At 44.5% G+C, this 14,097-nt stretch overlaps 1 protein-coding gene across 1 annotated transcript; it reads right to left on the bottom strand.

Moving 5' to 3' along the window:
• Positions 1-203: 203 nt before the first annotated feature.
• UTP23 (UTP23 small subunit processome component) lies at positions 204-13,236 on the bottom strand. Its single transcript, XM_067530166.1, has 3 exons — positions 12,921-13,236; positions 1,561-1,735; positions 204-690 (listed from the first exon to the last, which is right to left on the bottom strand). Exons 1-3 carry the CDS (start codon positions 13,106-13,108, stop codon positions 313-315), a joined length of 741 nt encoding a protein of 246 aa, XP_067386267.1. The 5' UTR covers positions 13,109-13,236; the 3' UTR covers positions 204-312.
• Positions 13,237-14,097: the final 861 nt, after the last annotated feature.

Genomic DNA, 14,097 nt, shown 5'->3' with positions numbered 1-14,097 from the left:
GTAATCAAACCTTACACTACTCGGGGCACTCCAGACACCAGATTTTGCAACATAACCGCTCTCCAATTGTTCAGTCAGGACAGACTTATGGTTGTAGTTAGGGAAAAAAGTTTTGTAATGATCTGATTAACAAAGAGCAAGTTATGTTATTGAGATTATATAAATATACAAAGGTGGTGAAAGTTATAATAAAGAATATAATCTTAAATAATAAAATATTAACTTTTATTTTCATATTAGAATCGTAAGAATTTTTTTCTTTGCACAAAGTTCTAGCTGTATTCAAGTTCAGTATGATTTATATGAGCAACTTTATGCTTCCACACTCAGCTGCATTGACACTGCCTTTGCTTCTGATTTAGCCCGGTTTCGTTTTCTTTTTCGTTTTTTCTTAGTGGCGGAAGGCTGTTGGGTCTCCTGCACTTTCTTCTTCTTCAGGCAGCTGAGAGGATTTGGGCCACCTGCCCTCTTACGTTTTCTTCTGTTTTCAGACTTCTTTACTAGTCCCTGTTCTTCTTTAAGATGCTCAATGCTTTGTTTCTGGTGCTCTGGAACCAGCTGATTTGCCTGCATTGCTTGAACAAATGCCACTGATTTCGGAGAAGGTTTGTCCAGCACCATAGTGTTCTGAATGATAAAGAGAAGAGGAACTCCAGCCTTTTTCTTCACTTTCATTGCCAAATCCTGGTCCTGTCAAAAATCAAATGTATTGTATCAGTCAATATTTTGGGATGGATCAAACTTTCAATTCAAATACAACTGCTTTTAAAACAATGGTTAGACGGATACATTCTATAAAAAAGTCACAGATTAATCTAGCAGATAAACTCCAATTTCCTGCCTTCCCATCATCTGCATCCCTGATAGTGAAACTTACCTCCTACCATTGTGAGCAGAAAAAAAATGTTTGTTTAGTAAACAGGTACCCACCCTAGTAATCTGTATAAAAGGTAAATGTTCTAATAGAAGACACTATATAACATTCTAGTATACCATCTTATTTTCATGTAGTGCAAAGTATATCAATGTCAATACACATAAAGTTACAAAAATAGACTTAAAAATTACAGTGTCTTATCTGCACGTAGTTTTCAACAGCACTTGCCAATTTAAATACACTTTCTTTAAAAAAGATGAACCAGAAGCTATTCCAAGTTTCCAGTTTAGCATTTTAATTAAAATTACTGTATGTTAAACCAATGCTAACACAGACTGGCAGGCAGGCAATCGGGGCACTTATCCTTTTGTTCCCATTCATCATGCAAAATTACATCCACTGCTTCTTTCCTTAAAGCTGTCATTCTGTTTTAGAATACTGACTACACTAACAGCTAACCATTCACTTGTGCACACAAAACTAGTAACTAGGCATGCAAACTGCGATTTTCCCACTTTGTAATTTGCATGTAAAGTTATTTGTTTTGGGCATGCAAATCTTACAAATTTAGTCCCAACAAACAATACAAATCTTATGTTCATAATTGGCAGAATTCTTGATACTTAGGAATCAGAGAATACATTTAGGAAATATAGCTTAAATTTTATTTTAAAATGTATTACCTGTGTAGCAATGAAATAGTGATGAGGATTACCCTCCTCAATCATGGACAATAGACATGCTGAGCCACTCACTGGATCTTTGAAGTGGGAACAGTTTCGAACTTGAAATCTTTGAGCAATTAGTTTTGCTCCATAGAGTTCCTTCCCCAATGACTCCAATTCTTTTAGAACACATCTAGAGAGCAAAAATAAGAGTTATTAGAGGAAAATAATACTTGCACAGCTATTGTATACAACTGCAAAAGAGATTTTAAATTCTCAAACATGTTTGATTATAGCTGAACATTATCTGATCAGGCTTTTTGCTTGTCACACAGTGCCCAATAATCTGAATGAAGTAACAGTTTATCTTACTTCAACAAACGTTCAATATTTCTGAACAAGACTGACAATTCAATGGCAGTGCCAAGTCTTCATACTTTTATTTGTTTATACAACTGCTTCAATTGCTACACAAATTTATTACCACATTAAAAAATGCATGTCAGTGTAATTGTGGCCATTACAAAGAGGATAAGGTTATTCACCTTGTGCAGTAACTGAGGTTCTTCGAGATGTGTGTTCCCATGACTGCTCCAGTGCAGATGCGGCAGCGCCTTTGCGTCTAAAGTCAGATCTTCAATAGCAGTGCCTGTCAGACTGCACATGCGCACCTCCCCACCTCGCGCAGTGCACAGAAAGTATATATAGTGTTGTGTGGTTCGACCATACTCAGTTTCTTCTCTGCTGCAATGCCCATAAGTCACACTCTGAAGCAGACGAGGGGAGGGCGAGTAGTGGAGCACCCATGGGGGGGCTGGAAGGGGCACACCTCAAAGAATCTCAGTTACTGAACAATGTGAGTAACCTTCTCTTCTTCGAGTGATATCTCCATGGGTGCTCCACTATAGGGTAACTACAAAGCAGTGCCCCTACCTGGAAGGTTGAAGCTTTGGAATGGCTTGTTTAGCCGAGGATAGGACTGTATGTCCAAGGATGATGTCTGCAGAGGAATCCTACATAATGGCGTAATGTTGGGTGAGTGTATCTGAGAACGCCCATGTGGCTGCCTTCCATAAATGACAATAATTGGAACATTGCTAAGAAATGCAATGGAGGCTGACAGTGCTCGTGTGGACTGTGTTCTTATTGAGGTAGGAGCCTGTTCATTATGGAGTTCTTATAAGAAGCATATGCATTATGAAATCCATTTACAGAGGTGCTGTTTTGATATAACATCGCCCTTGGACCTCTCGGTGGTGGATACAAACTGATGTGGTGATTTTCTGAATGATCTAGTTCTATCTAAGTAGAATGATAATGCACGCCTTACGTCCAATGTACGGAGAGCTGCATCTCGTACATTACTACGTGGTTTGGGAAAAAAGGTGACAAGGGGTATAGGTTAGTTCAAATGAAAAGATGTTATGACTTTGGGTAGAAATCTGGGATGTGGACGAAGGGGTCACTTTGCCCTTATGAAACACAGTTTACGGTGGGCATGCCAAGAGGGCTGAGATTTCTCCCACCCATTGGGCCAAGGTGATGGCAATGAGAAAGGCAGGTTTTCATAGAGGTAAATGTGAGCATGTTGCCATTGGTTCAAACGGGGGTCTTGTCAAAGATCCTAAGACTAGATTTGGGTCCCAGGAAGGGCTGGGGGCTCGTATTTTGTGGCTATAGATTTTGAATGCCCTTTATAAAGCCCTATATGTCACTTAACAAGGGGGTGTGTGAATATCGAGTATCCTTCAATAGGATGGTGAAAAGTAGTGATAGCAGTCAGGTGTACTTTCTCAGAGCTGCTAGCTAGTCCATCCTGTTTGACCTGGAGGAGGTAATCCAGAATGAGTGGTAATGGAGCGTGAGCTGCCTTGATACGCCTAGGGGCACACCAATGTTGGAATCTATTCCATTTATATGTGTACTTGTGTCTAGTGGTGTCATATCTGCTATTTAATAAGATTTGTTTTAATGGGTCAAAGCAGGCTACTTCAGGACCCCGAATCAAGGAGCCACACTTTCAGATGAAGTACTTGTGGAGTGCAGTGACAAACACGTTCAGTGTCCTGTGAAAGGAGCCATGATGCCAGAGGAAGGTTGATAGGCCAGCACAGTGTCATACAAAGTAAGTGTACTATACTTGTTGAGGCCATGTTGGGGCTATTAGTATGATGTGAGACTGGTCTTCCCATATTTTGCATAAGACTCAGAACAGGAGAGGAAAGGGAGAAAAGCAAACAGTAGTGGTCCATTTCAAGTCATGAAAAAAACATCCCCCATTGATCCTCATCCCAGACCTGCTCTGGAGCAAAACTTAGGGCAACAGGCATTCTGTTGGGTCACAAACAGATCTATGGTAGGATGGTCCCATTGACAGAATATGGGTCAGAGTGCTCTCATGTTTAGTTCCCATTCATGTTTGTGAGAAAAGCTCCCACTCAATGTGTCTGCCATGATGTTCTGATGCCCGGGGAGGTACGTAGCTGAAATGGAGATGTTGTTTTGGATACAAAAGTTCAATAAACTGATTGCTTCCAAACACAGAGAATGGAATCTCACTCCTCCCTACCTGTTGATATAGTACATTCAGGCATTCTTTGCTGGTACATAGTCTTTTCTATCCGCAAGTTTGCATGTACGCGGGATGGAGGATGGGATCTGCCATGGCCAGTTTGAGTAGTGCACTATTGACGGGTAGTGCAATTTTTGTGGTATGGAGAACGTCAATCAGCTTGTGCTGCTGTTCTTTAACCTCCTACAGCTGGACGTGCGCACACCATCTGCCACTCTGTGGAACAAGTCCTGAAAATGTCTAAAATCATCAGCTGCAGTAGGAGGCGGTGGCATGATGGCCTCATCAGGTGAGGACAATGAAAAGTGCAGGGCCGGTGCTGCCTCTTCCTCTTGATCGTCCTTATGTTCCTCTTCATGCTCCTGCACTGGTTCTTCCACTTGTGGAGGCTGTACGTCCAGAGGCCGTGAGATTGTTGAGGATGCAACAGACAGATGATGTTGTATCTGCTGTGCTGGTGGGTTACCATATTGAGCCCTATACATGGCCCAAGGGTCCCAGTATGGCCAGTTAGATGGAAGAGGACTGTGTGGTTGCATCCAGGGAGGACCTTGCCAGAATTGGGCACCCTGAGGTGTTGAAAGGTAAATTTGCAAGGTTGGCACTATTTTCCTCGATGTTAATGGGGCAATAGATTCCGTGTACTCCTCCTCCTCCTCCTCATCACTTGGGAAGGGGGGAGCTGTTCCCACTGGAGAGAGTGAGGCACAGCTTGATTCAGGTGACTGAGAAACTTGGGGTAAGTCTCATTTAAGAAGTGGAGACACCGGAGTATCAAAACTCTTAGGTCTGATATGTACTCCTGTGGTGCATATGGTATCAACAGTGCTGCTGTCATACACGGTGCTATGGTGTGTTTTTCAGCATGGCCATCAAGTGGCACCAGAGATTTTTTGGAGCTGATCACATAGCAGTGGTTAACGTCGGTGCCGGGGTCTTTGTCGGTGCCAAGGTCAAGTGTGTCAGAGTCACAAAGGGTCTTGGAGCTGCGGATGAGGTTGAGGGCTCACTTCGGTTACTGCAAATAAAAAGTGGTGCTGATCGCTGGTGATGTGCCCTAGTACGGTCTATTGACCTTGTCTTAGAGGCTGAGGAACTCAGTTTCTTTGCAGTGCCCTTACCCTTGTCAGAAGCCATGAATGCCACAGATCTAGCCGGGGACGGCATTCTCGGAGTTAGTCAATCTTAATGATTATGAGGGCTTCTCTGTGGAGAAGTGTGAGCTGGGATTGGAGGCTGGACAAAGGGACTTATCCATCAGGAGCCATTTAAGTCTGATATCCCTGTCCTTATTTGCTCTAGGTTTCAAATCAAGGCAGTGGGAGCACTTCTGAGGAATGTGTTCCTCTCCCAAACAACAAATGTACTCTGCATGGTTGTCTGTTATTAGGAAGCTGGCCCTTCAGGAGAAACACCTCTTAAATCTGGGAGATCTGGGCATAAGGGTGAAGAAATAGCTTCTCAACTGGGAAGGGAGGGAAGTGGGAAAACAGAAACCTACACTATGCTAAGGACTGTAGGGTTGTAGAAATTAAAATAAAATAGTAGGAAAAAATTAATACTAATGATAAAAAAATTTGAAGGAAGGAAAAAATGAAAAATTCATTATCTAACTATTGATGGGAGAGTTTACTACAGAATAATCAAGGAGACGACAAAAAACAGGCTCTGTTAAGGGTTCCATTCCAGATCGCAGGTGTTAGAGAAGGAACTGAGGGCAGTTGGACCTCACAGAACTATATATACTTCCTGCGCACTGTGCGAGGCAGGGGAGGTACGCATGTGTGGTCTGACGGGCACTGCAATTGAAGATCTCCAACTCCAGACACAAAGGCGCTGCCACACCTGCAGTGGAGCACTGATGGGGACATCATTCAAGGAAGAAATTCAAATTTCTTAAAACGGTGAGCTCTTTGGATAGGACTGCCTCTTCCTACATGTTTGGACATAACCGAACACACAGAGCACTACCATAACACAACTAAAACAAAATAATGTGGGATGGCACCAATTGTTTTAAGTATTTACTCTATGTGGTGTTAATTTATGCCTTAATGTGTATGCCCACTGAGTTGCTATGAGACCCAACTCTGATTGCATGAAAGAGAAAAATAGATGCTGGGATGACCAATGTGCAATCTATTTGATTACAATTCTGCATGTTTGTGGATGTGAAAGTGCATTCTACCCAACACAACCTGTGAGGTTTGAAACGACAGGAACTCAGTAGAAACATTCTCAGGGATTTGCATATTGAAGGGGCTTGTGAGTGGATGAAAATCAGGGTCTCTGTAAAGAATAGATGGCTTGACAGGACTTGGAAAGGGCCTAGAGCCCTGCAACACTATCTGGGTTTCTTCAGAGACATGTATATTGAGATCGATATACGTAGATAGCTATATTCACATCTTAGAACTACAATGCCATCTCAACCATAATTACATGATTGCTAGGGCAATGCTCTAATAATGATCCATTCAGTTATACCATTAAGGAAATGCAACTCCTTTTTGTTCTATATCTCATACCCCCAAAATTCACTGCATACTCCTTCAGAAAATTTTAAGAGTGCATCTCTTTCATCTAACAAAGAACCCCTGAAGCGAACCAGCAAGATGGAACAAAATCCAATAATGCTGCCCGTTAGCCTGATCTTTGGTTTCTGTGCTGCCATCGTTATGTACAATGACATACTGAAAAGAATGTTTATAAAAGATCAGCATTTCCTTATAGTACATGGTTAACGAATAAAGGGAGACTGAAGAAAGCAAATACTGATGTTGAAGAAATGGCAGATTTCAACTCTGTGCATTTGGAGAATTACCTGAAAGGATCTATCAAATTTATGTAAACCGAATCATTGCTTTCAGCATGACGTGTTTTTCCAAGGATGGCAAAAACTATTCTGGAGGTGAAGAGATGGAATATGCAAAACTAGTTCTTCTATCCAGCACACTAAAATCTGGGGTGGCCTGCTCTGCACTACATGACTTTGTCACTGCTGATTTCTTTTCAATAAAGTGGAAAGAAAGGAGCTTAGTACTGACACACATTAACATGAGATGCAGTTGTTTGTCTGCAGGTCCACCAGCTCGCAAAAGAAAGGACTCTTTTTGGAATAGGTGCTCTTAAATTGAAAGCAAAGATGGATTGGGACAAACAAAAAAGAGGGATCAAAACACAGCCCTTTTTTGTTCATTATACTTTCTTTCTTTTCAAAGCAACTATGATGCTTTAAAAAAAAAAAAAAAAAAGTCATCCAAGCAATTACTATTGTACATCATATCTTGCATCGAACTCTTGAAATATCACCATCAGGCAGAAGGGCAGCTGACTTATTAAGCTCAGAAAGTTCTGCTGTTGAAACAATTATTGGAATATGAAGACAACTAAGGTTACATGTATGCTACAAGACCACCCAGGTCAGGAGACCTGGTTACAACAGTAGTTCCTCAACATGGCTAAAACATGATTCTATTTTTGAAAGTAAGCAGGACAGAACTGTGTTCCTTAATTGCACGGAAGGGACAAAGCAACTAACCCAGAAGAATTTAGCATGTTTGGGGAACACAGTTTGATCCCAACTACACTTTGTTACATAACCGTGTTCTGTCAGGAAATACAGTGTTATAACCAGGGCCATAAACATAGTTGATTTTGTAGTGCAAATGGAACTTATATCTGTCTCTCTATTGGTACTGTGGATCTGTTCTATGTTGTGTGCTCTAAATGTGGCGGCTTCTGAGCTCATGCCACACTACAACAAATATAGACACATGGCCCCTAAATAGCAGTGTGCTATCATCAATTTTTATTTACAACTGCTGTTGCCATAATTTAATAGGGACACAGGCTAGAGACTAGCCCAAAATACTCCCCCACACGGCCATGAACAGTTAGTCTGAAGCTCCTGGCTTAGCTGTGCATTTGAGATAACCAAGAACTTGGTACTATGTATGCACACACAACTACCATTAAAATCAATGAGAGGAGACTCATGACACTGAAGATAGCATTCATCTAGTTTTAATTAAAAAAAAACCTTTATCTAATTATATTTTCATTGCTTCCTTCCTGTAGAAGCCCTTATTCCCTTTCATTACTTAATTCAACATTTAGAACAGCTTGGCACTCTCATTGCTCTGCTGTCAGGATTCCAAGTTGCCTAGGGGACATTAACATGCCACAGTCACCTCTCTAAAAGGTAAGCGTACTAAGTGATGCCTTGTAGAGAGAAGACTGCCCATTACAACTTTCAAGAAGGTAGAAAAACGAATCTTAAACATAACTTCTAACTTTATTTGAAGGAAACTTTTGTGGAAATTCCTAAAGTTAACAATCTCTTCCTTGCAAGGAAGAATGTAATTTTATTTTAGTACTGCATTATCATTTTGGTGGTAACAGGATGCCAGGTAACGGCACCCAAACAAAGTTTCTGAACATTAAAACCGGGGCTTGAAAAACTTGCCCAGCAGCTACTATCCCTATGAGACAGGGTGAAAAACATGTGGTACCATGCCTTTGAGGCCAGACCCCCAAAGCAATGCCCCCTGAAGTCTAAGGATAGGATTTTCAAAGGGGACTGAGTTAGTTCCCCAAATACCACTGAATTTCAAGTTACGTTCCTTTGAAAATCCCAGCCTAAAGGAATAAAACAAGCTGTGCACTGGGTGGATACTGGATTTAATTGTAACATAATTGTATTCAACTTTCTACAGGACTATTTCAAAATACATAACATTATTAGGGCTGAATAAAGATGAAAAAAACATTTAAAATATTTTATTCAATAAATTTCACCAGTATTTGTTGCCTAATATATTCACTCAACAGTATTTAACCAGCACTACATGTGGCTGAATTCACTGTTGATTAAATAGAATAAACTTACAAATACACTTCAACCAGTCTTACTTACTACATCTCCCTTTTGTTTTACCTTTTTTTCTTGTTGGCATTCTTCTAGTCTCATATATACATCCATCTTCCTTTTTACTAATTTATCCCATCAACCTCCCCCAACCCTCCCACTCACTGGGAATTTTATCAGGCACCTGATATCAGATGCCTCAACCTGCTGGTCAAAGGATGATAGGGAAAGGTAGGGAGGCCCCACTGATCCTGGGCAATGCCTGGTGAAAAGCTCACTGTCCTTCTCAGATGCTGGGTAAGCAGAGGATGCAGGGTGCTCACTCTGAGGTCAGCTCAGTGGTGCCAACACCCAGTTCTGCAGTTGCTGGAAGGGAGCAGCTTTCTCTCACCTCCTCCTGCACCAAACTCTCTTGGATACCACAGGGAATAGCAGAGATCACCATTTTAACCTTGCTGAATCATGCGGCTATCAGAGAGAAAGGGTGTGTGTTGCGGGGGAAGGGAGGGGTCTCTCCAAGCCCAAACTCTATTCTGAGTGCTTCTCCAAGCACACAGCTCCATCCCCAAGAGGCGCTGACCTGCTTCTTGGCAGTTTCACTGCAGGGAACCAGTTTGAGTCAGGTCATAAGAATGGCCATACTGGATCAGACGAATGATCCATATATATATGGTCCAGTATCCTGTCTTCTGACAGTGGCCAGTGCAAGATGCTTCAGAGAGAGTGAACAGAACAGGGCTGTTTATCAAGTGATCCACCCACAGTTGTCCAGTCCAGCTTCAAGCAGACAGAGGTTTAGGGACATCCAGAGCATGGCATTGCATCCCTAACCATCTTAGCTAAAGCCACTGATGGACCCATCCTTCATGAACTTATCTAACTCTTTTTAAACCCAGTTATAGTTTTGGCCTTCACAATATTCCCTGGCAACAAATTCCAGATTGACTGGGCATTGTGTGAAGTAATTCTCTGTGTTTGTTTTAAACTTGCTGCCTATTAATTTCATTGGGTGACCCCTGGTTTGTGTGTTATGGAAACACTTCCCCATTCACTTTTTTCATACTACTCATGATTTTATAGACCTCGATCATACTCCTCCTTACACGTCTCTTTTCTAAGCTGAAAACACCCAGTCTTTTTAATCTCCTCTCCTCAAATGGAAGCTGTTTCATACCCCTAAACATTTTTGTTTTTCCAATCCTGTGATTGGATTTTCCAATCCTCTGTGATTTTTCCAATCCTAATGTATCTTTTCTGAGATCGGGTCTGCATGTAGTATTCAAGTTGTGGGTATACAATGGCTTTATATAGTGCCATTATGATATTTTCTTTCTTATTATCTATCCCTTTCTTAACAGTTCCTAATATTGCTAGTTTTTTTACTCCTGCTGCACGAAATGTTTTCAGAGAACAATCTACAATGACGCCAAGATTTCTTTCTTGAGTGATAACTAATTTAGACTCCATCGTTTTGTATGTATAATTGGGATTATGTTTCACACTATGAATTTGTGACACATTGTACCTCATCTACACCCCTATGGTGTGGTTTGTATATCATTCAAGTTCACCCTTTCAGTGTAACTGTGTATTGTCTGATGCAAAGTATGCCATGCAAGGTGTTTTTGGAACGCTCATGGCATACTGAACATTATTGTTATGGTAGCATGTTTCCTGCAATGTCATACATATGTACAGATATGAAAATCTGCTGTGTCATATCCCCAAATGTGTGTCTCACGTGGCTTGAATAGATGCAGAGGAACACAAAGCTGTTTCCACACCCCGCAAAGGCATGCATACAGAAACAATGGACTGGCCTAAGCACCTGTGAGCGCTTTGGCCAAGTGGAAGAAATCATGCCCATTGCCGGACAGGGCCAATCATCTGATCCCAGTGGGTGTTGGGGAAACTTGTTAAAAGTTGAGGTGTCTTTATCTCTTGGCTGTCCCCTGGAATCCATCTTCTAAGCAACACCAAAGACTGAGAATCTACCCACAAGAAGGGACCTGGTTGCAAGAGGCAACCAGCCTGGGTGATAAGCTGAATACAGATTGACATATTAATCTTAGGTTAAGATGCAAATTCTCATTTAGTTAATTGTTATTAACTCCTTGACCTATTAATAATCTGATTTAGATGATCTTAAAGTCTTGCTGTAGGCAAACTTATTTGTTTTATCTAAAACACTGCATGAGGATTCAGTATGTGCAGAAACCTCACTTAGAGTGACAGAGCTGGTGCAAATCAATTTCTTTGATAAACTGATGAACAGGTGTAAATGAGCTTGCAGGGTGCAGCACTGAACCCTGCAAGATGGCAGTTCCCCGGGTTGCATCTGGAACCGGGTTGTTTGCTGAGGGGTCTATCCTGTGAGTTGCTAGTCAAAGCGCTCCTTCACTAGGTGAGGGACCGATTACCTGCAGGAGGCTGGGCATGGGCTGACTCAGGAGTGGGCGGTTCATACAGGAAAGCAGGGTAAGTTGGGGCCCAGGAGTAAGGAATTGGAGTGACACAGCTACACACCAGTCTGGATTGCAAGGGGGGATGTCACAGAATTACTTTGCATTTATCTACATTGAATTTCACCTGCCAGTTTCTTGCCCAGTCACAAAGGGATCTCATAAAACTGGGTAACTCTTCACAGTCTGATTTGAACTTATCTTGAATAACTTTGTATTGTCTACAAACTTCGCCACCTCACTGTTTAGCCCTTTTCTAAATCATTTATGAATATGTTGAACCATTCTGGTCCCAAAACAGATCCCTGGGGGGACACCACTATTTACCATTCTCCACTGTGAAAACTAACCATTTATTCCCACTCTTTGTTTCCTTCTTTTAATCAGTTACTGATCCACAAGAGGACCATTTTTCTTATCCCATGACTCTTTAAGAGCACTGGCAAAGGCTTTCAGAAAGTCTGCATATACTATATCAAATGGATCACCCTTGTCCACTTTTGTTGACCCTCCCCTACCCAAAGAATTCTAATAGATTAGTGAGGTATGATTTCCTTTACAAAAGCCACGTTGACTCTTCCCCAACAACTCATGCTCATCTGCATCTCTGATAATTCTGTTCTTCCTTATAGTTTCAGCCAACCTGCCTGGCTCTGAAGTTAGGTTCAATGGCCCGTAACTGCCAGGATCACCTCTGAAGACTTCTTTTTTTAAAATTAGCATTACATTAACAATCTCTCTGGCCATCTGATGCAGAGGCTGATTGAAGTGAAGGTTACATACACCAGTTAGCAGCTCTGCAATTTCATTGCTCAGCTCCTTTGGAACCCTAAAGCGACTCCCATCTGGCCCCAAGGACTTTATTACAGTTTATCAACGTGTTCCAAAACCTTCTCCAGAGACACTTCAGCCTGAGGCAGCTCCTCAGACCCCTCACGTTAGGGACCCCAGGGCTGTGCGCAGCCTGGGGCCAGCAGCTCACAGCGCTGCCCGTGCCCTGCCGTGAGGGGCAAGAGGCTCCGAACCCAGGAACGCTGAGAGGAATCTCGTCACAGGGAGAGGCGGGAGCCGAGCCGCTCCGCTCGGGGGGGGGGGGAGACATGGCGGGAGACCCTCAGGGCTCAGGCCGCTCTCAACCGCAGAAACCGCCGCCGTCTGCCCCAGGCCCCTGCTCCCCCCTCCGCCGGTCGGGGATCCCGCGCACAGCCCCGTCCGCACTGGCAAGGCCACGGGATGGCGAATCCCCTCGGGGTGATCAGACTCTCCCCGCTGGCAGGATCCCAGTTCACCTCGTCCCTCCGCATCCGGGAGACGGAGGGACGGGTCTGGCGGGGCCGCGCTTTGGCAAACGTCGGGCACGCGGCCGTTGGGCACGCGGTAACGTGCATCTCCTCCTCACCCCAGCGCGCGCCCACGCGCCCTTTCTGGTCACGTGACACGTCACGCCTCCACTCCCCCTCCCCCCGACACTTACTGCGTGGTGCAGAGCTGCGTGGCCCCAGCCAGGTAACCGGGCAGCTGGTCGCGGATCTGGATCTTGTTGCGCAACGCCGACTGGCAAAAAGTCCCATCCAGCAGCACCTGGAAGGGCTCCCGGAAGCGGAAGTTGTACTTGTAGAAGCTCATATATTTCTTGGCATGTTTCTGCCGCGTGATCTTCATGGCGACAGCGCGAAGCGGAGCGGCCGAGCCAACGGCCACAAGGAGTCACTGACTGCACCCAGAACCGGAAGTGCGGCGGGTGCCCTCTGCCTCGGATGGAAATCCACACGCATGCGCACTAGTGGCAAGGGGGCGGGGAAACCCATGGGGCGCTGCGCGTGCCTCTGGGAGCGGGAACGAATTTACGAGACACTGCGAAGTCAAGTTAGTCCCGTTAGTGCGCGCGTGACCCTTCCGCCCAGTCACCGGCACGAGATCCCTCGGTGGGCTGGGTGTGGAGTGATGCCGGCGGGTTAGCCTTCGCTGGGGGACGGGGCGGAGGTAGAGTCCAGCGCTGACCGCCTGTGAGAGCCGCGCACGCGTCACCCCCCAGGCTAGGAGCCCGCTGGGCGTGAACCCTGAATCCTCTGCGAGAGCCCAGCCCACTTCACCCGCCAATGAGAACCCCGTACCTCCTCCGTCACGGCCAGAGAGGGCCGAGCCCCCGCCGACACTCACCCCCTTCCTCAGCATCCACTTGTGCCCAGTGAGGGACCAGCCTGCGCCCCCCCCCAGCCCTGGGTATCACCATCCAGCCAGGGCCCCTTCACCACCGGCTTGCAGTGATGGTCCAGCCCGTGGTCTCTGGCTGTGTCACCATCCAGTCAGGGCAGAGCTAGTGCCACGGGCACACTCACCTCACCCTGCAGTGAAGGTTGGCACCCTGCAACCCGCAGACCATACAGCAAGAGTCAAGCCTGTGCCACCACACACCCCAATCCAGTGCCATTCCCTATCCCTGCCACCCCCAGCAAAGGATGAAACCTATCTTCAGGCAAGTGATGGCCAAGCAGGTACCACATCCCTGTCACATGCACACAGCAAGGGCTGAGCATACACTACCCCCCTCACGGTTACTGTGTATGTATCACGTGCTGCTCACATCCAAGTAGGGCCAAGCACACGACACATGTTATCTTAACCCCAGCAAAGGCTGAGCCCCACACTCC

This window comes from Emydura macquarii, unplaced genomic scaffold (genome assembly GCF_026122565.2).
Source record: "Emydura macquarii macquarii isolate MOO-44397 ecotype Brisbane River unplaced genomic scaffold, CSIRO-AGI_Emac_v2 contig_369, whole genome shotgun sequence".
Taxonomy (NCBI): Eukaryota; Metazoa; Chordata; order Testudines; family Chelidae; genus Emydura; species Emydura macquarii.
Note: the sequence above shows the minus strand (reverse complement) of the source record. Positions and strands in the feature narration are given on the sequence as shown.